General features: G+C 38.2%; 1 protein-coding gene and 2 long non-coding RNA genes across 3 annotated transcripts in view; 1 reads left to right on the forward strand and 2 right to left on the reverse strand.

Annotated features, from left to right (window-relative positions):
- Positions 1-2,713, reverse strand: part of JAM2 (junctional adhesion molecule 2) — a 34,251-nt gene extending 31,538 nt beyond the window's left edge. Inside the window, exon 1 of the mRNA XM_023529544.1 lies at positions 2,512-2,713. Within this exon, the coding sequence (XP_023385312.1) occupies positions 2,512-2,713 (202 nt within the window). The remainder of the gene's footprint in view (positions 1-2,511) is intronic.
- Positions 2,714-6,366: 3,653 nt separating this feature from the next.
- On the reverse strand, positions 6,367-21,388 carry LOC105290812. Its single transcript, XR_895784.2, has 3 exons — positions 20,574-21,388; positions 19,463-19,466; positions 6,367-6,388 (listed from the first exon to the last, which is right to left on the reverse strand). It is a non-coding gene; the product is annotated as an uncharacterized LOC105290812 (long non-coding RNA).
- Positions 6,644-23,216, forward strand: LOC111738420. Its single transcript, XR_002779844.1, has 3 exons — positions 6,644-6,654; positions 17,859-17,863; positions 23,087-23,216. It is a non-coding gene; the product is annotated as an uncharacterized LOC111738420 (long non-coding RNA).
- Positions 23,217-25,638: the final 2,422 nt, after the last annotated feature.

Genomic DNA, 25,638 nt, shown 5'->3' on the forward strand with positions numbered 1-25,638 from the left:
TTTTTTTTCGTGAGGGATCCAATAACCCATCCATGCACACAATTATGGACTTCTCCTTATTAATGCGTTTATTTAGCTTTTTAGATTTGACTACTCACAATAAAGAGAACAGTCTCCAGAGTCCATTATTTGATAGTTCAACCTTTAAAATACTAAAGATTTTATATAACCAAGAACTTAGAGTTCACCTGTTCATGTACTCATTCTCTCTCAAACTTCAATTCTTAAAATATGAATTTTATTTTTCAACTCTCCTAGTGGATGATGATTCATAAAACCTTTAGCCCTTACATTACATACATTATGTATAACGATTCATACATGATTCATAAAAACTTTAGCCCTTACATTTCACACATATGTTATTAGTTAAATTCTATTACCATAAATGCTTCCAGAAGAGATTTAAAAACCAAGGGAAACTCTCCCAGCTTATTGTTGTTTCATGTTTCCTCTGATTAGTCTTCAGGAAGCCAAAGGAACAAGAACCATTTATTTTGAAGTGCAGAACATGGAAACAATGGTTTGGCATTGCTTAACTGTTGTATTTTACAACTGTCAGACAAGGTTGCTCAGAATTAGTTACTCTGATTTCTCAGATGCTCTAAATCCAAGTACTACAATTTCCTCTTTTGGTTAAAACAATTCTCTGACTCCCTCTTTTACTTCAAAACTGGTCCTACTATATCCAACTGTGAGCTAACACCACAATGCAACTTTCAGAGTCAGTCCACTAGACCAGTAAAAGAAATGGTTTAATAAACATTTGTGTTATGGGGTGAATGTTTGTGCCTCGCCCCCCCCCCCTGCCAATTCATATGTTGAAATCCTGACTCTCCAATGTGATGGTATTAGGAGGCAGGACCTTTAGGAGGTGATTAGCTCATGAGGATGGAACCCTCATGAATGGGATTAGTGCCCTTATAAAAGACTACAGAGGGCTAGCTAGCTCTGCAAGCCATGTAAGAACACAATGAGACGTTGACATTCTGAAACTAGGAAACAAGTTTCTATAGACACCGAATCCGCCAGCGCCTTAATCTCAGACTTCCAGACTCCAGAACTATGAGAAATAAATATCTGTTGTTTGAGCCAACCAGTCTGTGGTATTTTTTGTTTTAGCAGCTCAAACTGCTTAAGACAATCTGCTTGCATTCAAATTAGTGGGACCTATAAAGCTGCATCCTGAAATAGTAGGAAAATGAATATGAATATTAAAGATCCAATTTTTTGAACCTTATTCAGATCAAGTATTAAAAAGAGGGACAAAGGTATTTGTGTCCAAATATGGCATGTGAAAGTCTAATAGTCATAGCATAATTCAGGCAGAATGGCTGTTTGCTATTTTGTACAGCATGAGCATGACTGGATTTGTGACAGAGTCAACCAGATATTTTGAAATTATGTAGTCAGTCTTAGCACTTCAGTTTTTGATGACTTCTCATCATTGTGATAAAGAACTAAACAGTATTGCACCATGACCAATAGCTATTGAAAATAGCCATTTTCAATAGCTTGGCTTTTTGACGAAATATTATCTAAAATGGAACAAAAAGCAACATTAAAGTACAGATGGATGAGGAAAGAGTAGTCCGTTATAAATGTGACCTAAGTCTAATTACAGATGAAAACAGAATCATTCCTTGTCTTCAGGAAGTCATAACTGATAGAGAAAAAATGAGCTAGGTTTAAAACCCAGTGCTATGAATTACTAGTCACATAGCAATGGACAAGTTATAGCCTTAACCTTCTAAAGCTTAGTTTTCATTTAGGTAACACGCAGCTAATAATGCCTCCCCCATTGGTTGTAAAGATCAAATAAAGCACATACCTGCTTAGCCTAGTTCTTAGCACACGGTAGATTCTTTATAAATATCTATTTCTCATCCTCCTTCTCTCACTCTGCATTGCTTTTTATTCAATATGGTGATGCAAATTTAGCTTCATAAATGATTACAATAATCATGTATTAGGATGGGCTATAAAAGTAGAAAATGACTTGTTAGGGTTACATCTTTTTCTTCCTTTTAAAAATGATAATAGTATGACTTCTTCATTACAGTGGCTGCTTAGAGTGGAAAGCCCTGGGTTTAAATTATACTACTTCTTTCATCCTTGCTATGATGCGTTTGGGACAGTTACAGCCATCTTTGGGCTGTATTTCACCATCTGTAAAATGTGACTTATGATGAAGCCTTCCCTAACTACCTCAATCTGACACAATTCATCACACCATTCTCCTCGATACACTTTCTACACTTAATGTCCAGGACGGCACACTCTCCCAGGATGATCTTAACCTTGGTCGTTAACTCGTCACTATCTATACTTCCTTCCTTGGTGATGCAACCCAGACTTGTGGCATTAAACACTCCCTGATGCTAACAACTCCCAAATAGATATCTCCAACCTAGATGTTTCTGCTGAACGCTGGACTCACATCCAAATGCTTTCTCAATCTCTCCACTTGAGAGTTTAATGGACATTTCAAACACTATGTCCAAAACTCACCTTTCTTTCTAAACCTGCTCCACTTTCCTCCACCTCTGATGATTATCCAGTAGCTCTGGCCAAAAACCTTGCAGTAATCCTTAATGATTCCACTTAGCATAGCCATATCCAATTCATCAGTAAATCCTACCAGATCTACCTTCAAAATGCCTCCAGAATCCGAGGCACTTCCATTGTTACCACCTGGTCTGAACACCACCATCTCTTGCTTGGATCACTGGAATAGACTCCTGACTGGCCTTCTACTCTATGTAGCCCCTCTTAAATCTAATCCCCACATATCCCTTAGAGTGATCTTTTAAAATGCTAAATCAGATCATGGCACTCTTTGGCTCAAAACCTTGGATTAGTTCTCCATCTACCCCAGAGGAAAGACGAAAGTCCTTATACTGGCCTAGAAGGCCCTACATAATTGGCTTCACTGCCTTTCAAAGGTCCTTTCCTCAGCTCTCCCCTCCCTCTGCTCCAGGGACACAGGCCTCCTTGTTTATCTTCAAAACAGGTCATGCCATACTCTCTCTGCCAGCAAGCCTGTTCCTTCAAATGTCTATTAATTCCCTCATTTCTTCATATTTTTTGCTCAAAAGACACCTCCTAAATGAAGTCTACTCTGACTGATCTATTTAATATTGCAACCCCACCTTCATCTGACCTTTTCCCTTCCAAACTCCTGATTCTCTTAATCCTGCCTTGATTTTTCTTAATTTTCATTGTACCTGTCATCTTCTAACATATTATAACATGTACTTATACATCGAGTACACAGGCCTTGATTTTCTTTATCAATATCCCAACAGCCGAGAATAATGCTAGATGTGTAATAAGATACTCAATAAATACTTGCCAAATGAATGAAACAGAATTATGGAGAAAACAAAATAGAATATAAAAAGCTATGCTTAATTTTTAAAATTAAGAGATAAGCGGCACAAGATAAACAATGAAAGATTTTGAAGCAGCCAATTTGAAACTAAATATTTAGTTTATCACAACACTACTGTGAAGATTCAATTTTCATATTATGCTTTCACAAAAATTACACATATGAATATACTTGATGTTAAAAATGATGAGTCACCTCCTAAAATACTGTGCTGAGTAGTTACCTCTAATGTGATTTTAAATGCCATAAATCAGTGTTCATGTTTTAAAAATGTCATTTAAAAGTAAAACATTAATAAAAATGCTAATTTTAATAACACAAGGTGAGAAGTTTAGTTTTTTTTAACAAAATCATTTGCTTTTAAAAAGTTTTCACATACGATTTAAAATTGCATTGTGATGATTAATTTTGTGGCCACCTGGATGGGATGCATTGCCCAGGTATGTGGTCAAACTTTATTCCAGATGATTCGTGATGTTGAGCATCTCTCTTCATTTGTCTGTTGGCTATCTGTAGGTCCTCTGTGGAGAAATGTCCATTCAGGTTTTCTGCCCATCTTTTAATTGGACCGTTAGTTTTTTTGGTATTATGTTGTGTGAGCTCTTTATGAATTTTGGACATTAACTCCTTATTGGATGTCTCTTTGGTGAATATCTTCTCCCATTCTGTAAGCTTTCTGTTTTGTTGATGGTTTTCTTTGCGGTGTAAAACTTTTTATTTTGATGTAGTCCCATTTGTTTATTTTTTCTATTGTGTCCTTTGCCTGAGGTGACATATTAGAAACAATATAACTAAGAGCAATGCCAGAGGGCTTACTGCCTATGTTTTCTTCTAGGAGTTTTATGGTTTGGGTCTTACATATAGGTCTTTAATCTGTTTTGAGTTTATTTTTGTATATGGTGTAAGTTTCTTTTCTTTTCTTTTCTTTTTCCATGTATCTGTCCAATTTTCCCAACATCATTTATTGAATAGACTGTCTTTACTCCATTGTATATTCTTGCCTACTTAGTCATAAATTAATCGACCATGTAGGCGTGGGTTTATTTCTGGGCTCTCTATTCTGTTCCATTGATCTATGTGTCTGTTTTTATGCCAGTACCAGATGTTTCTGTGAGAGCAGTTTCTGAATGAGATTAACATTTAAATTGGTGGACTTTGAATAAAGCGGATTACCCTCCATAATGTGGGTGAACTTCATCCAATCAGTAGAAGGTCTGAGTAGAATAAGAGTGACCTCCTCAGAGCAAGAGGGGATTTTGCCAGCAGACAGCTTTTGGACTTGGATTGTAGCATTGGATCTTTCTGGGTCTCCAGCCAGCTGGAAGACTGTAGATTTTGGACTTGCCTGCCCCCTTAATCACATTAGCCAATTCCTTAAAATAAATTTTTTTATATATACTATATACACATCCTGTTGGTTCTGTTTCTCTGGAGAACTCTGACTAATACAGCACCATAATGAATTATAGTAATAAATTAATTTGGGGGTATTTAGTTTAATACAAGTATGTTTTATATCTTAAGAATTCCTTTTGGAGACACAGCGATACGCTGTAATTTAGAAAAATGTTCCATCGTCAATTATGTTCTAAGAAAGCTGATCTAGAACAGTCAATCATGTCCCTTTAAACCTTAACAAACACCCGTCTTGGAGGCATGTCCATATCTTCAATAAAAAGACATGTTTAGTTAGTCTTCCCTATCATTTGTGCACAGTCTTCACTTGGATAGGAGGTGTGGGCAGGAGTGGGAGCTCTGTCTCCCTTCCATTAAAATTCTTTCCAATCTTCAAGGCCCCTCCTAAGTCTCACTCCTTCTTGTAAGTTCTCCTGTCACAGCTCTAAGTAACATCTTGACTAGCCGTGGAACTTTCCTTTCCAATCCATTTTAATAAATTAAATAGCATTTATGATTTGTCACATTGAGTGGCTTTTGTGACATGATTCCTTCCTATTTCTCTTTTCTGATGCTCCTTTTCTGTCTCCTCTCCCTCAGACTGGCATGACTTTCAGCAATTTTTAAGAAGGATGAGGGTTCCATAGTCATAAATGTTTGAGAAACACTGGGTTATAAGTTAAACAAAGTTCTCTATTGTAGGACTTTTTAGAGCCTTTAACAGGCTAAGGAGCATTGTGACTCTCCAGGGGGAAAAATAATTTAGAGCATGAAACATTACAGTAGAAAAAGAGAGAAAAAGTCCAAGAGGACATCAGGTAGAAGACTGAGAAGAGATAATCAGAGAAATAAGAAAATCAAGACAGGACCATGTCAAGAATGGGCAGACTTTCAAGGAGGAAGTAGCAACAATGTTTGATGTTCCAGAGAAGTCGAGTAACGTTTTGACTGAAAGTAAGCTGTGAATTTCAGAACTAGTAAATTATTGGTGATACAATAATAGCAATCTCAATGGCATGGGAAGGGGCAGTTTAAAGTGGGCTGAATGGTCAGTAAAAAAATGGAGAAAATAAGTATAGACCACTGATTCAAGATGTTAGGCTAAATAATCAGGGTGGGTTTTTTTCCCCCCTCTCAAAACTGTAGAGAGTTGGGCATGTCTATAGTTTATGATAAGAAAGCTAGTAATGTTGCTAAGTTGAAGATCTATGAGAGAAGGAATAAACTACTGAAGCAAAGGACCCAAGGAAACTGGAAGAACAGCATCATGAGCTCAGGTAAGAAATGAGCTTTCATCAGGATAGACTACTCTTGCTTTGATTCAGGAGGGAAATAACTAAGGATGAATATAGATGTGGACAAGTGTACAATTCATCTGCCTCACTCTTCCATGAGTTAGCTTCTTAAAATACAATCTGATTATATTTAGCTTTCTTCAGAGGCTTCCCCATGCCTTCAGGATGAATTCCAAATGCCTTCAAATGGCCTTTCAGAACTGGGCTCTGTCTTTCCAGCCTCCCCGCTCAGTCGCTGCACCCACAAACCCTATGCTCAAGTCACCCTCCGTGGGGCTGCCACTGCTCTTTGCACTCCACAGGCCTTTGCATTCTCCACTCTCTCTGCCTAGATTCCCCTCCCTCCAACAATCTCCTGACAAATAGTGAGCTTCTTAAATGTATAATTTAATGCCTGACTCAAATGTCAGGAAAGGTAAAGCCTTCCCCAGTCCCTCTGTCCCTTTACACATAGTCAGCCTGTTTTCTATTTGACAAAGCACTTTTCAATAAGTCTTTTTTATGACAAACTATTTTTCAAATATCTGATTCTTCCACTGGATAGTTAGGAACATAATGGTGTTAGGAACTGTTTGACATGTTTATACCTATACCATGCTTAACACACAGTAGGAATAATTAATTATTTGTCTACTGTAACTGAAACCGAATGTTTTGTATTCTAATCAGACATATAAACTTCATTTATTGTATTTTATATATAGTATAAACTACGTTTACGTATGAAATGTTTTTAATGTAGTATAAACTATGTATTTTTTCAATCTAGACCCACAAATAATACTAGCTGGATTAAAGTAAAGTATTAAATTTTGGTTACAATTTAAGATTTCTTTGATAATATTAAAGGTTTATGGCCTCAGCACAAAAATCTAAAACTAATGTTGATACTGCATAACTCTACTGTCACCTTAACTGACATTACCTATAAAAGGAAACATGACATATTTTAGTGAAATGTGTCTGCACATGCACACACAGTTATTCTTCAGATTTTGTAGTCATTATTTTAACATTTTTCTCTTATTTAGTTTTTTATTTCAGATCAGCTAAAAATGAATCTTGGAAAGAGAAAAGCAGATTCTCTAAAAATAAAATATATTATAAATTTCCTGTCTTCAACTGACACAAACTGAAGAATTTAGTGCAGAGATGAAATGCATGTAATTTGCATTGATTTTTTAACTGGTTGGCTCTCGACACTCTCAGAATCTCTTTTTACAATAAATTTTTGATTCCCCCCCTTCACTATTCTAAAATAAAATTTATAGATAATATAACATTTTATGTGTTTGTATGTATATATGTATATATGTATATAAAACTTAAAAAACTATTGTTCCTCTAACATTAATAAAATGAAATCAATTTATAGTAAAATAATATATATTTCAGTTTATAAATGCTTATACATGAGTACACTAGAAGACACAATAAAAAAATCAGATATTAGTCCATACTTGAAATGTTAAATTGAATTTAAGAGAAGACAACTAGAAGCCATTCTGAGTGATACAGAAAAATAAAGAACAAGATGACTGTGGACATTAGAACAGGAACTTGTATATTTGGTTATATATTAAGGCTGTGCAAAGAAAAAATTTGTGTTTATAGGTGAAGTAGTATAAATTATAGGCTGAGATATTTATAAAGTTTTCACTTACATGAACATGCAGTGGGCCTTGAGGAAGCCAAGAAGGTTGAAGGGTGAGGGACACAGGGAAATTCTTTATTTTACAACATTGTCTGGCACACAGATATTTATCAACCCTGGACACTGAGCACCCACCCAGCACCCACTCATCACTATGACAATCAAACAGGTCCGGCAAAACTCCAAAATACCCCCTCGGGGCAGTAACGCCTGTTGGGAGTGCCCTGGTGAATTCCCCATTAAATTTCTTGAACTCACTCTCACCTAACAGAAAAGCTTTGTTTATAAACTGAGTGTTCTCCACTTGAACAGCTGATGTAACATTACCATAAAGTTAATTTTTTAAGAGTAAAACCTATGGTCTACATTATATTCCACGGGTATGCTTGTTCTTACAACAGAACTGAAAGGGAGGTGTTAGAGGGGACACGGGATTCATTTAAGATCTTTTTGGTACAGTTTGGAGGCTTTTCAATTCTGTTATTTTCTCCTACCTCTCTTGACATACTTACTTACTCACTGCTCTAAATTGAAGCCCAATTCTTCCTACTCACAATCTGTTGTATCTCAAAAGATAATGATGTTTTCAGCTAAGAAAAACTTAACCAATGTTGAATTTAACTGGGATAACTGGTATCTCTTAAGTCTCCTTATCTGTCAAGAATGATATGCCAAAAGATATTTCATGTTTTTCAGACATGCTTTACCACACATTTAAATGATTTTAAAGCCCTCTGACCCAAATCTTTAATAAAAACCTTTGAAAATGCAAACCTATTGTGAAATCATACGCCAGTTGTCTCCATCTCCAAAGTGTGGATGAAAAAAGGGCCACATACTAAACCTGACAGGCTCAGGGGCAGCCTGCATGGCGGGCTCTACAAACTCAGAGACCGAAAGTAACCATATAGGATGGTCAGAACATAAAAATTCCTAAAAGAGAGTCACGGCGTGTAGTCATGTCCTAGACCTGTAGCTTCCTTGATAAAGGTTCATCTTTACCTTAAAAGTGAGCCTGTCTATTGTCTCTTTGTATCTAAGATAACATATCTTTGAAATGTCAGAGTAATCTCCTTTTCCAGACCCCTGAGGACACACCCACTGCACGAGAGCACAGAACCCCTCACTGTTATCTGGTTGCCCACTCACCATCTATCTCTATGTGTGATAAATGTTAATTAACTACCCTGTACCCACGAATGTAAAAGAAGTATGTCTCTCCATTTTGCTTTTTATCCAATCCCAGAGATTTCCTTCCTTTTCTTTCTCCTGCCTCCTTAATCTACCACCAATGAATTTCATGTAACCTCTCTCAGGTCTCCTCTACTTCTGGTGTATAAAATAAGCTGCAAAACTGCCATTCTCTGGAGTATTTTCTCAATCCATTGAGATTATGCTTTTTGGCAATTGTCATCAGTTTGGCTCAAATAAACTCATAAAAACTCTCTATAGGTTTAGATGTTTCTTAAGGCAACAAAAAATATGACACAGAGACTCATATTAACTAGGATACAAGTGCCTGAAACCTAATTAGGAATCCTGAACTCAACATTCTGAAAGAATCCCAAATACTTTCTGACTGATCCTGTTCCCATGGAAACCAAAGTTGGTAAATAGTAAAAGGCAAAAGAAATTATAAAATGGTACCAAAAAAATTAACTAAAAGAAAAAACATCCTTGTGTCCCACTATCAGATAGCACATAGTAACTTAAAAAACAATACATATACAAAATCTAGGAAATGTACAATATATAACAATCTTTATTTTTGCTTAAGGCAAATTAATGTTTTCTTTTAATATTAACTTTAAGAAAAAAGGCCAGAAAATTATGGGGAACTTTTTCTATTTCCCTAGTCAGTGATTTGTGATACTGTTAAGATAACTAAATTTGATAATAAATCCCTGACAGTATTGGATATACTAATTTTTGGATATTTTTCCCATTTAGCTAAACAATATTTTCAGATCATGCAATATTTATTAGAGGCGTAAAAGCTTACCTTCAGGTTAATATTGCTCTAAATTCAATTTGAGTTGTGAATGTGGAAAGCATTTATATATGTTGAGTCAACCACACTATAAATATACTAAATGTCAGGAAGAATTTTAATAACACATTAAGGTATGTTTTAACCATTAACCACATTTTAAACAGAACAAATTATTTTCTTCTTATGGCAGAAAATATTAGTCATCCTTGCAGCATCTCTGCAGGATACTGTATGCTGATTCTAAATCTATACATAACAAGGCATAACATTCTAAATCTATACATAACAATCTATACATCATTGCACCTTCATATTGCTGAAGTGAACACCAGAAAAAAAAAAAGCACCTTCATTTGTCCTAAAATCTCCTCAGCCTTTTACCTTTCATTACACTTTTAAGTATCCTCATGTCCACTGAGGAAAAAATAGGATTCGGAGTCAGCAGTTCTAACTTCTTTAATTCTTGCCCTAAAAATATTCTAAGCCTCTGTGTTTCATTTATGAAACTCATAGAAATAGTACTAGGTACCACACAGGGATGCTAACATCAGGTTAAGTAGTATAATTTCTGTGAAAGTCAATCCTAAAGTTCTGTTTCTTTACTTTTTAATCCCTTAGGCTGCTCATTTCTTCACTCTGATCTTTTCTCTTTTCTTTGAAGCCTCCAAATAACCACTGACTTGGCAGAATTCCTCCCTGCTTCCAGGACACTGGTTCTGTTGTTTTCCTATTTTTTCTTTGGGCACCTTTTCATCATTGTCTCTGCTCTTTTATAGTCTTTAACTGAGCAGTCTCCAGAGTTCAGTCCTTTGGCCCCTACTAATCCACTTCCATATTTTCTCCCAGAGTGACTCGACCTTTCTATTTTTATTTACCACTTAAATACAGGGGATAGACACAGGTTATTTACACTTCTCATCCTCTTTCCACTCATCTATGGAGACATTTTTAGCTGGATATTTTATTGCCTCCTGGATTGTAGAAAATAATCATTTCTTTTCACTTCAAATACTAGGATTTCTCTGGTTCTTCAAGTTTATAACCTTGGAATTACTGTTTTGGTTTATTTGATGTCCTCCATATTTAATCACCTCATTCCATTAACCACATAAACCACATAACCACTAAATCTTACCAATTTCTATTTTCTGTATCTTCAGAATTTAACTCTTCCTAAACAATTTTGACAGTTGCTACCTTAAACATGGACTCTATTATCTAACACCTACCTGGGCTCTAGTCACCTCTTTTCTCTTAAATCTGTCTATATGTAAAGATCAAAATTATTGTTTATCCCAAGTGCCATTTTTTTTTTGCATATTGTTTCACTCTTCAAAACTTCCAGCAACTTCCTGATGCCTACTGCATCAAATAGAGACTTTATACATAATATGCAATCAATTCCACAAATACCAAGCCATTTTGGGAGCCCATACCTTGTTCCTTTTAAAATAAACTCTGTGTTCTAATCAATAAAACCTCTGAACATGTTTTAGCATTAAAACATGTTCTCGATTTCATATAAATTAATTTTACCATCTAAGTATGGTAGGTATGGTATATTTTTTCCCCATTTAAAAACATAAAATGTTAAATTTTAAAGAACTCTAATCATCATCGAATCAAATCCCCTCATTTTACAAACAAGAAAAATAAGAATCTAACAAAATAAAATCATTTTCTAAAGCCGTATCACTAAGAGCAGAACTGGCACAATCTTAGTTCTTTGGATCCCAAGCTCCACTTTATTTTTATCGTACTTTTTGTTGCTTTGTGAAGAAATTTGACATTTATGGTTTAAGAGATAAGGAGGTCTTTTGAGCCTCCAATAGAGGCATCTCACCTGAACATTTAACTTATGAATTCGATAATGTACCGCTGTCAAACATACTTAGAAATATAACTTGTAAAATTAATCGATTTAAAAACTGAAGGTGTTTCCACCCACCATCTTAGTCGGTGTGAACATGTCACTGAATCACCCTATTGGAGAAGATGCAACTCATATTCTTTCCAGTAAAAGATGAGAATCTATTGTCCTCTGAAAAGAAACATATATATTCAGTGCTCACTAGTGAGATAACTTTGCTCTATACAGGAAGTATTTCTGTATCCTTCTTCCAAAATTATTAGTCCTTTTATCTTCTAATAATTAGAAATAAGTTTCTTCAGACATTCTAGGCCACATAATGTAAAAGGCTGGTCTTGACAGGTCTCATCATTACTTTGGTATCTCACTGCTAAAGATAAAGAGTTGAAAGTATAAAATGGTACAAGCAAGAGAGATCCAACTTGTTTGTTCAAATAATTATGACTCTAAATATAAATTCTATGAGAGGGCTGTGATGCAACCTTTCACTCTAAAACTAAGAGGTAATGGAATGGGAGGTGAAGTAAAACTCTTTCTTCTATTAGCATCTATACTCCCTTGCTCATAAATTCAGAGTGTATTTGGGGAAAGTGTTATCCAGCATGGAAATAACTTCTGACATAAATGACTACATCGATAGTGTGCATGAGCTGCTGACACAGATGCTAGGCTGCTAAATGCCTCTATGTTTTCCATTTTTTTCCCCAACAGCCAATCTTTTCTAGATAATCCTCAGAGCTTCAAGATCTTCAGGATTAAAGAAAATCTAGGTAATTAAATCATATAAAGAACTCGTGTGAAACTTGATGTTGAGTTATTAATGACATGGATTTGAACATTAAATGAATATTTTAGAAAGTATGAGCAATTTTGAAATGTGTTTGGGTTGATATGTCCAATGCTGGATACGTCCTCATCCTATAAAAAACCCGCAGGTATTCTCTTGTTGTTTACTAGAGCCAGAGGATTGACCAAAAAGGTTTGATTGAACCAGTCTCCAAAAATAAATACAAGAGAAAAAATATTAATTTTGAGAAATTTAATCAACTCTCTCTCGTTTGCATTTACCTTTTCTTGCCACTGGTCTATGACTATGACAGGCACTCTTCTAATGGGTACTTTTTTACATTTTAGGAAATAAAATATTAAAGTCCCTTTCAAAAGAAATGAACTGAAAGGCCAATGCTGCATCATGAATAAAAATCTAGCTGCTATGCAGTAGATTTATTAATGGACTTCGCTGTACACCCCAGCAACTTGGAGCTCCTGTTAATAATAGCGTGTGTGCTTGTATGTTGTAAGGCATTTTGTTTTCTATTAGTGTGAGACAGACTGAAAGATTTAAAAGGGGGCTGTCAAAGTAGAATTTGGGTTTCGCATACTGACCGCCCTGCTTAAAGTGTAGAGGTTAGTGAATAGACATTTCAGATATTTCAAGTAGATTCACTTTGGTTCATTTATTTTCTCTTTAAACCAGTAAACTCTAAGGCGGAGTGTATAAGAAAACTCTGAGGCGTGAAGCAGTAATAGAATTTCCATACTATATTTATCATGCTTATCTCTTTTTTTCTGTTTTTATGGGTTTAAATAGTTTTTTACTATGAAAAGTTTTAAATATCCACAAAAGTAGAACAATAAACCCCATATACTGTATTCATTACTTGAATTCAATAGTTATAAAGACTTTGCCTAATTTACTTTTTGTTGTTGAGGAATTTTAAAGCAAATCCTATATATCAAACAAAGACATATCTATAACACAATGAGAACAACTAATTTCGTTGGATATTTATTCTATGTATGTTTTATAATTAATATAATATATTGATACAGGAATACACATATATAATTTATAACTGGAAACTTATGGTGAGACATGTGCTCTTTCTAAAAGAAGTAGTGTATATAATTAAAGTTAGAAGACCAGTGTCCCCAGTAGTGATGTTTGAACATTCCAGCATCTCCAGACAGCTTTTCTGGGGGAGTAGAACAACAGAGCTAAGATTCTTGGGATGTATCTAATCTTGGCATCTGCCTAATGCTGAACTCCGAGATGATACCCTTGGAATGAGCTGATGAGTCACATGGATTCAGGAAAACTTTTTCAGTGCTAACGAAGAGGCGTCAGGATCCCACACAAAGATGTCATGACGACTAGACAAGAATGCCTAGGAGAACCATCTTTGGTTTGGAAATAAAGATCACTTTATCAGGTCCTCTCATTTCTCTTAATAAACTTGCCTATTGTGAGACATAGATTGCTATGATATCAACTGAGTGGCAAAAGAGATTGGACTATGAGGGGAATGTCTGCAGTTCCCTGCTCCAGAGAATAATTTTACAATTTTCTAACATCCTATGTTGTGTTATATCTCAGGTAACTTGTGAGGAGGTACTGTTTAATTCATCTGGGTTTTTAATCAATGTTTACTAAGGAGGAGCTTATGTATTTCTAGGCTACACGGAAGCCTCAGGCAATCAGCAAAACGTCTCAAAACTCTAAAAGGCAGACCACTTTCTACATTTCCTTGTAACTCTAGAGAGGCCATGGTTTATAAGGAGGAGGGAGTTCTAAGAGAGGTAAAATTATGCATTCACTAAGGACTATTAAATTTACCCGTCCTGGGACTTTTATTATTAAATTTATGTGATTTTATGAAGCTAAGAAACAAATACACAAACATTAAACTCCTGGTCACTTACTTCTATTTAATTAGGTATTACAGACCCCCTGTGCATCAGGTACTACACTAATTTCTAGGGACACAAAGGTGCGTTGTCTCTGTCCTCAGCAAACTCATAATGCAGACAGATCCTATGTAAAAAGAACAAGACAGCCCAGAAAGTTCCAAAAGAGAACAAGAAACATACCAAGAGCACCAGGAGTACAATATGTGGGAGACTTTGGCGTTGAAGAATGGATGACTTGGGAAGGCTTGAGAGAAGATGTAAGGGATTTGGAATTTAGACCTCGAGAGAAGAATTACATCTGGCCACACGGAGAACATTTTAACAGTGACAACAATAACACAGAGAAGATGGAGTTTGAAAGGAGAAACATTGCATCTAGGTAAAATGGCATAGATGTTCACTCCTTTACACACACACACACACACGCACACACACAAGGCACAAAAGAACCTGACTTGTTCTGGAACCGAAAGCATTATATGGCACCAAAGTATAATGATTCTATGGCTCCAGTTAGCTTGTGTACAATTTTTGTCATATTTTTTATGACATGACTGGCTGTGTATTTAAATTATTGGATTAAATAACAGATTAATTAATATAGATTATTTGATAATTGGAGCAATTAGATTAGTGCTTATTTACACTTGTGTTATTGTTTATTCCATTGTGTCAGTTCTACCTCTGATTAGAATCCATCCCCATTTTACAGTGTCTCTAGAGCAGTTTTTTAAAACCTTAGCACAATTCTCCCTTTTCAAATTTAGCACATTCCAGTAGTTCAACATGTTCCCTTTTTTATCTGTGGTCATTACTTCTTCTTTGGTCTCCTTTAAAAATAGCACCAGGTTGCACTTGTCTGTGAGTCCTAGCTGCTGCTGGCGTCTCTGGGTGTTGGCGCTTACTCTTTTTGGCTTTGTTCATTGTGTCTGGGTTGAAAATTTTCTCTTTCTAGATTTGGACACTGGTCTGGGAGTGTATTTCTGTTTTGTTATAACACTTTGTTTCACTACTTACTTTTGGTGGTTTTAACTAGAAGGTGGCCCCTCTGCACGTTGGCCTAGGGTTTTAAAGGCCTCTGTAAGACGTAATCACGAGCCTGTTTGTGAGACTGAGCTTTGGGCTGCGGCTTAATTACTAGTAAAAATAAATGTCTGTAAGGAGGAGCAGAATATTATATATAACGTGATCTGATTCGTTGGAAGGTGCAGAATAGTAAGCATGAAACTGAGGGTCCTTATGACTCTGATTCAATTTAGTTTTAAATCCTAGCTCTAGAAATCCCCCAAGTAATCAGCAACCCCGGAGGCAGCAGCAGACAGCAGCTGGCCCTGACTAATGGTCACACAGTCCGGACCTCTGGCAGGCTAACGATAACATCTTGGCCTAAGCTATGTTCCAGCTCCTGAGCTCTAAGGTAGGAAAACCACCTCGCTACTTTCCCAAAAGACCAGACAGAAGAACTCCAGAAAGACTTCAGAACTGTCCTCAGGACCTGAAGAAATGATTCATTACCCTTACCTACCTCCAACCAATTATCTCCAAACACGACCCGGAACCACTAACCTATGGTGTCTCGTGATTTTGCACTATATAATCTATAACCTACATGCTACAGGGAAGCCAGGTCTTTGAGCACTAGCTCACCTGTGTCTCTGGTGCTAATTCCCTAAATAAACTTTTACTTTCTTGGCTGCAAACTCCTGTTCATGTCTCATCTGGCTTTGATGTGCACAGGCAAACAAACTCCTTTAGTTTGGTAACAAGCATAGCCAATCTTCATTTTCAAAGAAACTATATCATATATGCTGCCATTATATTTTCCTCCCATTTTTTCTGGAACATATACAAGGAAGTTAAAAGTTACTTGTGAGGAATAGCACAGAAGTCAGGAGGGCTGGAAAGGAGATATAGTTTTCATTTTACAACCTTTCTGTGCAGTTTGAATTTACCATATACATATATTATTTTTAAACATATAAGTAAAGGCATTTAAAAATAATCTATTTTTGTCTTTGACTATGTCTATAATAAAGTATTTACCAAGTTTTTACAGTGTGAGCAAAGCTAAAATTAAAAACAGCAGGTGACTGTTGTGACAAAATGAGACCAAGCAAACTGAAAATGCCTCATACAAAGGGGAAAGACCCAGCTAGGCTTTTCTGCTCCTTACAAATATAAAGACAAATCTCTCCCAAACCATCCCTGTGAGAAACTTTGAAAACCAAAAAAACCCAGAAAATCCAACCAAACAAATAAAAACTCGATGCCAATGGCATAAGAAGGAGAAAGAGAAAAAGGCAAGACTCTTTGGTTAAGAACTAAAACTCCTGTCTATTAGGCTCACAAGGATTCCTGCTCAGGACTTTTTGAGCCAAGACAATGGGGAGCTAAGAGTGTAGCTCTTGAAATACTCTCACCAGACTAGGTCAGCACCAGGGTTCCAGTCCAGATCTGAGAACCAGCTGCCCCCAGCCACAGTGTCAAGAACAGCACACTCTTCTCACTTCTATTCAACTCCTTGGCTGTGAAAATCCCAGAATGCATGACAGTTTCCTCCCCTGCCTCAGATACTGAACATTCGCTTCCCTTGTTTTTGGAGGTATCAGCTTAAATGTCAACTCAGAGAAATCTGACACCCCACCTACTTAGGGATTCATAGTTTAAATTGAGATCATTAATTCCATGCATCCATTTCTTCTATCCATTCTACCTTATTCCCTTCCCACCTAATCCACAGGTATATATTTATAGCTACTATTATTAACCAGGTACTTACTCATCACTGGCCATATAGCGGTGAGCAAACATCACAAAATTCTTTCCCTTATGGAGCTTCCATTTTAATGGGAAATAAAAAGAGAATTCAAGTAACACAAATAAATGTCTATACGTCAACAGGCACACTGAAAGCATAGTTTAAGTGATGGCAGCAACAACAAAAAGAATCCTCCAGACTACAAAGAAAGAAAAAAAGACAAACAGAAATAAAAGGAAAGAATGGAATAAGCATGATGTGCACATGATAGGACTAGGACAAACAGGTGGTACAGTTATATTTGGAATGAATATTAAGATGACTATGTAATTAGAGAATAAGAAACCTATAAAATCCACTAAATCCACTTCATTCTTTCCTTGAATGAAGACAAGCAAAAGGGGTAAGCACTCAGAAAAATTGAGGAGTGAAGTCCAGTTATCTATGGAACAAATTCTCAGATTTTTAAATCCTAGTTCCACTTATTTTCAGCCTAGATAAGTGAATTCAGACAAGTAACAGCTGTCCTGGGGTCACTATCTATAAGTTGAAGATATGTTCTGTCTCTTGAGTTTGTTGACATCCTAAAAAGAAAGAATATTTAAGGAACACTGTCTGATATATATATGCTAAGCCTTAAATATACTGTTTTTGAATCTGGACATTAAACTTGAGTAGAAAGATCACAAATAAGACTGTACAGTAAACCCGAGCCCAAAAAACATTTTTGTTTTTCAATAACACTCTAGTAGCAATGAGCATACCTAATGCCCACATCTGGGCTTCTAACACCATTCTCCAGTAAAAGGAACCGTTGGAGAAATGGCTGATTCTAGGACTGGAGCAGAAAACATAAATACAAGATAAGCCTGAAGCATACTGTGGTGCCAGAAAGTAAGGAAATGCTAAACACACACACACACACACACACACACACACACACACACACACACACACACACACACACACAGTGTACACACACGATAGGCACATAGGAACTAACCAATAGTCACCGCTGTAATAATCTGACCCCTAAAATAAATAAAATAGCATTAGATTATAATCCAAAGTATAAAATAAATGTTCATGAGCCCTGCTAATATGAAAATGAATGAATGAATGAATGAATGAATGAATGAATGTGGAGGGGAGGAGAGATACATCTCCCAAGCAGAAGAATTCCAAATAATTTATGGCGATACTCCACTCTCAAGGAGGTGGAGCATAACTCTTCTTTCTTCAGCGAGGGTTGTACATAGTGACTTTCTTCCCAAAAATACACTACTGGAAGGGGAAAAAGGTGGGTAGCCTATGGAGAAACCTGACATACATTACCAGCCAGGTGATGAAGGTTAACATCAACAGTTACAATTCATGTTCATAGTATGTATCCTTAATATGATGTGATGAAAACAGCACTTAACTTCTGTGATCTTCCTCCCCAAAAACCCATGAACCCAGTCTAGTCATGAGAAAAACATCAGAGAAATACCAGCTGAGGGGCATTCTACAAAATATTTCACCAGAAGGCCATAATCCTCAAATCTGTCGAGGTAATACAAAACAAGGGAAGTCTGAGAAACTGTCACAGCTAAGAAGAAACGAAGAAGACAAGACTATTAAAATGTAATGTGGTATCCTAGATGAGATCCTGGAAGAAAAAAGGACATTAGGAAAACTGAAGAAGGTGTGGACTTTAGTTAATAACATATTACTATTACTTCATTAATTGTGACAAATGTATCGTACTAAGTAAGATATTCAAAATAGGGGAAAGTGGGTGTGGTGTATATGAAAATTCTCTATACTATCTTCACTATTTTTCTTTAAATTGAAACTGTTATAAAATTTTAAAAGTTTATTTAAAAAAAAGAAAAAGAAAACATTCTCACAATGCCAGACTTTTGGCACCCGTGGAACAATATTAAAAGATCTCTACACACCTCCAAAGTAGTCCCGGATGGGGTTAGAAGAGCTAATGTGTGAGACTTACCCAAAGCTTGAGGAAGAGGTTATTCTGCCCATCCATCTAAGCCTGTGTTTGCCTCTTGGTTGTTTCTTGGCTACAATTTCAAACTTAGGGTGTATCATTTCTATTCTAATCAGAACAGTAATAGCAGAGTAAAACCGTTTTCTCTGTTTTTAGTGACAATTTTACGCTAAAGTCAGTCTTTTTTATTTGAAATTTAGAATCGTCAACTGAATACATGACTTCTCCAGCAGTTCTGTCTGTTATGATTTCTCTAGCCTGCTTCTTTGTTGCTTTTCATTTTTTTTTTCTGTGTGTTCAACATGATACCAATTGATATTTCAAAATTGTATAATGGCTTTATTGTGAAGCCTTGCCTTTCTGGTTTGATGTTCTATAATATAGGTCAGTCAGCTCATTTCTTTCACAGAGACAACTTGCACCTTACTCCCTCACTAAGGGACAGTGTTCACACCACATCACAATATTCAGGCAATGACAGCGTGAGGAAAAGTCATTGCACTATGGTATTAGATGCTCATCGGGCGGGTTATTTTAAGCATTATATTACCAGAACTTGAATAGCAACAATAATTCATTCTATTAATTTTTTTTTTAAAAAAAAAAGGAAAGAAAAGAGAAAGAAAAACGACAAAAAAGAAAAACGAAAGAAAAACGCCTTCACTGCTTAAGTGCTTAAGATCTAGTGTAATTTCTAGTAAGTCCTCCATTTCTCTAAAAAGTTAACGCGGAGCAAACAAAATAATAGGAAACGTTCCCAGAATTTTAAATCACGAGCCCAGAATCCTTGAAAATCCTTTTTAGAACCATCCCGTGAAATTGGCTTTGGAACACATCCCTCCCTTCACCCGCTACTGAATCAATCATTCAGCTTCAGCATCTTTCTAACAATTGTCCCCTTGGGCGTCCCCTGAGGACACAGCAGCTGGCTAGAGTCCTCCCAACAGACTTTAACTGAATGTAGATGTGCAGGTGGAGAGGATAAAAGTAATTCTGGCTCAGCAGCCACGAATTCCCTCCACCCGCTGCCCTACGAGCGCACTACAAATTCCCGGCACAATGGGGACCCTCAGAAAAGCCCCCAAAACGCCAACACTGCCCCTTCCTCCGGTACTTTGTGTGGCCCGCTGCAGCCTCCGAGTGATGCCATCTTGGGATCTTAGCATCTTGCAAGTAGTTCGTGAGTTTTGCATTCTAATCATGTCCCTCTGTCTTTGAAAACTTAACCCAACTTTGCAAGAAAACGAGAACCTGCTGGTGTGGACCCTTAATTTTCTCTTACTAGAATTGACAAAATCAGATGCTAGTGACAATAAACCAAAGACCTCGGGCCCCCCCGCTCCCGCAACTGCCTGCACCGCGGATTCCGGGAGCGCCGGGGGCCGGGTCCGATGCCCCGCGGCGGACCCACCGCCCGGAGCCCGGAGCCCGGAGCCCGGAGCCGGCCTTGCGCGAGCGCCGCGTCTGGGGCTGGAGGTCCGGGGAAGCGGCTCCCAGCGGGAGCGGGTGGGAGGGCGGAGGTACCCGAGCAACTTACAGCCCAGGGCGACCACCAGGTAGCGCAGCAGCAAGAGGAGGAGGCGGTGGCGGCTCCTCCTCGCCATCTTCCCGGGGGCCCGAGCTGGCTGCTCGTCGGAGGCCGAAGGTCCCGGCGGCCGGAGTGCGGGAGGCCGGGCGGGGGCCCCTGAACTTCTGGGACGAGAGAGGAGGAGAGACCCGTGGAGACTAGGGAGGGGAGGGGCGGACCCTGATACGACGTCAGTTTCTCCCGGCCTGGGGCGCTCTCAGCTGGATGCCGGAGCCAGGTCTTCGCTAGCCCAGGGATGGGGTCTAGGCCTTCCTTTTTGGGGTGGGGGGCCGAGGGCGGACCGTGGACGCCGGACGAGGTGTCGGCTGGGTCCTAATGGGGCAGGAGCAGGCGAAGAGCGGAAGGGATGCCCTGGCGGGTCGTCCTCCCACCCCCGCGCCGCCGGGATTGATCCGCTTTGTCTGGTCCGGCGCGGGGCTGCCAGCTGTCCCCAGGGCGCGGAGCCGGGGGCGGGGGGCGCAGCGGAGGGGGAACTTCGCCTGCCTTGTTCCAACTCCTCTCTTCCCCTCTTTGGCGCAAAACTTCTTTTGGGGTTTTAAGTCTAGAGGTGGAGATTTGTATTAAAAAGTCTGGCTGTGGAGCGAAGCTGCCAGGGAGGCGCTCCGGAGAGATGGGGTTCGCCGGCTCCGCCTTGGACTCGAGGGTTGAAAAAAAAAAAGCTATCAAGACTCCAGCTGGAAGCAAGTCTCAGATTTTAGCAATTGCCTTGGGCCCCTCTCATTGTAAACATTTTGCTCCTTGGAGAGCTAAGGTGTGTTTTGTGTCCTTTGCTTTTCACATATCAGAGTTGGAAGTTCATCTAACAGTGTGAAATATTTATCATGTTGTTTTTTTTTCTAGTTACATAACTGCCGCCTGTAGAGTTTTCCACATGTTAAAACTCTACAGCTGTCCTTTGTCAGGTTTATTTTTGGTTTACTGTGCTTTTAAAAGGGAAACCCATTATGCATGCTCTGTTGCGTGCTTTAAAATTTACCCGCACTCATATTGCCTACACCGCAAAGGCTAAATAGGCAATTTTTATATTTGCTCATAGGGACCAACATGTCTGGTGCATTTAAGAGTATTGACAGGCCTGGACAAAGGCCATTCCCAAGAAAAGAAATTGTTAGACATCGGGTTCCCCCCCGCCCAGCCCCCAAGGTAGAATAATGGGTAAAGTTCTGTATAGCAGGCAGTTGATTTAGTGTGCACACAAAGAATTTAGCTAGCTCAGTGGACAAAGGCAACCAGAGTTTAGATGCGAGAGCTGTGGAATGAGGAATCTCTGCTGTTTCCTTGGTGACAGTGACAAAAACTTAGTACCCATGGACCCATGGCAGGGAGGGGCAGAGGACCCAGCAGGTCCTGAAAGGAAAGTCAAAATGGCAAAAATATTAGATCTCATACGCCAGTCAAGCAAGGAAAAGGGGCACAGATTTAACAACAGACTTATGCCACTTTTTTCTGGGCAGTAACAAGAAAGATGTATGAGAAAAGTGGTCGGCATTCTCTTTTTTCATTCCTGCCACAACTATGTCTCTTGTTCCTCCCCGAACACACACATAAACAAAAGGAATATATATATATATATATATTTTAAATTCTGTGACATCATATGTGAAGAATCGATTCACTCAGTTATTTTTTCAACACCTAGTCAAGGCATTTGTCAAATGGCTATAATGTGTCGATGCTGGCAGACAATGATGAACGAGATCGTGTCTTTGCTGCTGACAAGCTCACAGTTTTGAGGACAGAGAGAGTCCCCTCTAATACCACATGATAAGTGTTACGGGAGGACGGAAAATAACAGCTGTTTTTTATTGAGTGCTTTCTCATTGGTGAAGTCAGAATAGTGCAATATCTAATTCCCCCAACAACTCTGGAAGGGAGAAAATGTTATCATTCTCACTTTACAGATGAGAAAATAGGCTAAGAGAGGCTAAATGGCTTGGTCAAGGTCAAGGCTAAGGGGATGTTCCTCTGTTGGAGGTGCACGCAGAACTCAGGAAACCCTCAGGATTGATTAAAGAAATAAATGTAAATTTGTTCAGCATCTCCTAGAACAAGGATTACCAAGATTGCTCCTCAGATCCCCTTAAATATGCATCCTTAAATATGATTCTCTGCTAAAAATTATGTTAAAATTCTGAGTCCCAGAAGTTTTAATCCTAAGGACACCGAGGAAGCTGTATTTCTAATAAGCCCCCTTATTGGATTCTGTTGATTCTGTTGCAACTAGTCCATGGACTGGTACTTGAGTACCTTTCTAGAAGACAGGAGAAGCCATGACAATGAATGAATGAGATCAATCAGAAAAAAAAAAAAAGATGAATATTTATCTAGAAATAAATCTAAAGAAATAAATGCAGTAAGAAGTAGAAGACCCATGCCCCCAAATAATAATAATAATAATCTAAACCAAGGATCCCCAACTCCCAGGCCATGGACCACTACTAGTCAGTGGCCCATTCAGAACAGGCTGCACAGCAGTAGGTGAGCTGCGGGCAAGTGAGCGCAGCTTCATCTGTATTTGCAGCTGCTCCCCAGTGCTAGCATCACTGTCTCAGCTCCACCTCAGGTCATCAGGCATTAGATTGTCATAGAAGCACCAGTTCCTGGTGCCAAAATGCTGGGAACTGCTGATTTAGACACAGTTCTTACATTTACACAAAAATGGACACAAAATGGATCACAAAGCTACATGAAAAATGCAAAACTATAAAACTCCTAGAAGATAACATAGAAGATGTTATCTAGATGACCTTGGGTTTGGCAATGACTTTTAAAAAAATTTTTAATTTACACTTTAATTACAGTTGACATACAATATTATATTAGTTTTATGTGTACAACATAGTGATTAGGTACTTATATACCTTATAGAGTCATCACCACTATAAGTCTAGTATCCATCTGGCCCCATCTATCATTATTACAATATTATTGACTATATTCCCTATGTGATACATTACATCCCTGTGACTTTTTTTTTTATAACTGGCAGTTTGTACTTTTTATTCCAACTTGGCTACAAAGTTGTGAGTTCCCACAACTCCCTTCTTAGGTTTGATAATTTGCTAGAATGGCTCACTGAATTCAGGGAAACGCTTAACTTATTATTACCTGTTTATTTTAAAGGACATTGTAAAAAATACAAATGAACAGCTAGATGAAGAGGTACACAGGGCGAGGTCTGTAAGTGTCCTGAGCGCAGGAGCTTCTGTCCCCATTGTGTTGGGATGTGCCACCCTCCCAGAGTGTGAATGTGTTTACCAACCTGGAAGGTCTCTGTGGTTCAGGGGTTTTTGTGAAGGTTTCCTTACCTGGGCATGATTGATGAGGTCATTAACCATTGGTAATCAACTCAAACTCTATTCCCTTTCTCCTCCTAGGAGGTTGGGGGTGGGATTGAAAGTCCGATCCTCTAATTGTGCTTAGGTCTTTGGGTGACCAGCCCCCATCCTGAAGTTATTTAGCCCCCAGCCACCAGTCATCTCATTAGCATACAAGAGACACTCCTTACTCTGTAAACTATTAGGATTTTAGGAGCTCTGGGAAAGGAACCAGGGACAAGACCAAATATATGTTTCTTATAGTATCACAGTATCACATCTGTTAAAAGATAAACAGAGGCATATTAAAAAATTTTTAAGTTTATTTGAGCAAAAATCTATTCAAATAGGGCAGCACCCAACTGGACATAGTTAGGGGCACTTCACTGGCAGGCGCTAGAGAAAAGACTTCTAGAGAGGAGTTGCAGAAGCAAAGAAAGGAGATCATCTGACTGTGTATAGCTTAAAGTCTCATTAGCTGTTTGTGGTTGGTTGTCCTTAGTGGTTTTTGATTTCATAATCTTGAACCATTTGCAGGATTAGATTTGGCTTTGCTTACCTAAGCTACCACAGCATTAGTGCCACCTCGGTCTAATGGCCTCCTTGTTTAATTAATTGAACATATTGTAGACAAGCCCCTTGTGATTTTAATGCCTCTAGTATTTTTGGCAGCTAGAATTAAACAATTCGATTCTTAATTAGGCCTTTGTTCACATATTAACTGTTCCTCTTGCTCAACTCCTTTTGTTCTCACAATATAATTTTGTGTTGCTGATGTACTGTTTCTTTGTCAAGCGGGAGGAGGTAACTTCAGGGTTTCAAGGAGAATTTATGAGTTTGTTTTGCAGAAGGAAAGAATGTCTCCAAGGTAGCTACAACCAGCTGCTGGCGCCCAAGAGCCTGATGTGAAAAAGTGATATTTATGACTAAAGAAACATGGACTTCTCTCTCAGTTCTTTGGAATGCTCCCCCCACCCCCACTCCTGAGCTGCATAAAAACTCCCTACTTTTGCTTTTGGGAAAGATGAATTTGAGAGATCTTGCTCTCCTGTCCTCTTGTTTTGCCCAAATCAAATAAACCTTCGTCTGACTCCAAGCACTGGTGTCTTGGTGTTTTGGGTTTACCTGTGTGTGCATCGGGCACATGGACCTGAATTTTGGGAGGTGATTCTGCAACAGTACCATGTGATCCAGCAATCATGTTTCTTGGTTTTTACTCAGAGAAGTTGAAAACTTATGTCCGCACAAAAACTGGCACACCAATGCCTATAGCAGCTTTACTTGTGATTGTCAAAACTTGGAACCAAGATATCCTTCAGTAGATTAGTGGATAAGCTGCAGTACATCTGGGCAATGAAATGATATTCAGAACAACAACAACAACAACAAACTATCAAGCCATGAAAACATGAAAAGATATGGAGGAAACTCAAATGCATATTATTAAATAAAATAAGTAAATTTGAAAAGGCTACACCTGGTATGATTCTAACTATAAGACATTCTAGAACTCAAATGGTGGAGACTGTAAAAAGATCAGTGGTTGCCAAGAATTACGGGAGAAAGAGGGATGAACGGGTGAAAGACAGGATTTTTAGGGTAGTGAAACTGTTCTGTATGGTACTACAATGACAGATACATGTGATTATACATTTGTCCAAATGTACAACACCAAGAGTGAACTCTAAGGTAA

The sequence above is a fragment of the Pteropus vampyrus genome, unplaced genomic scaffold (assembly GCF_000151845.1).
Source record: "Pteropus vampyrus isolate Shadow unplaced genomic scaffold, Pvam_2.0 Scaffold38, whole genome shotgun sequence".
Lineage (NCBI taxonomy): Eukaryota > Metazoa > Chordata > Mammalia > Chiroptera > Pteropodidae > Pteropus > Pteropus vampyrus.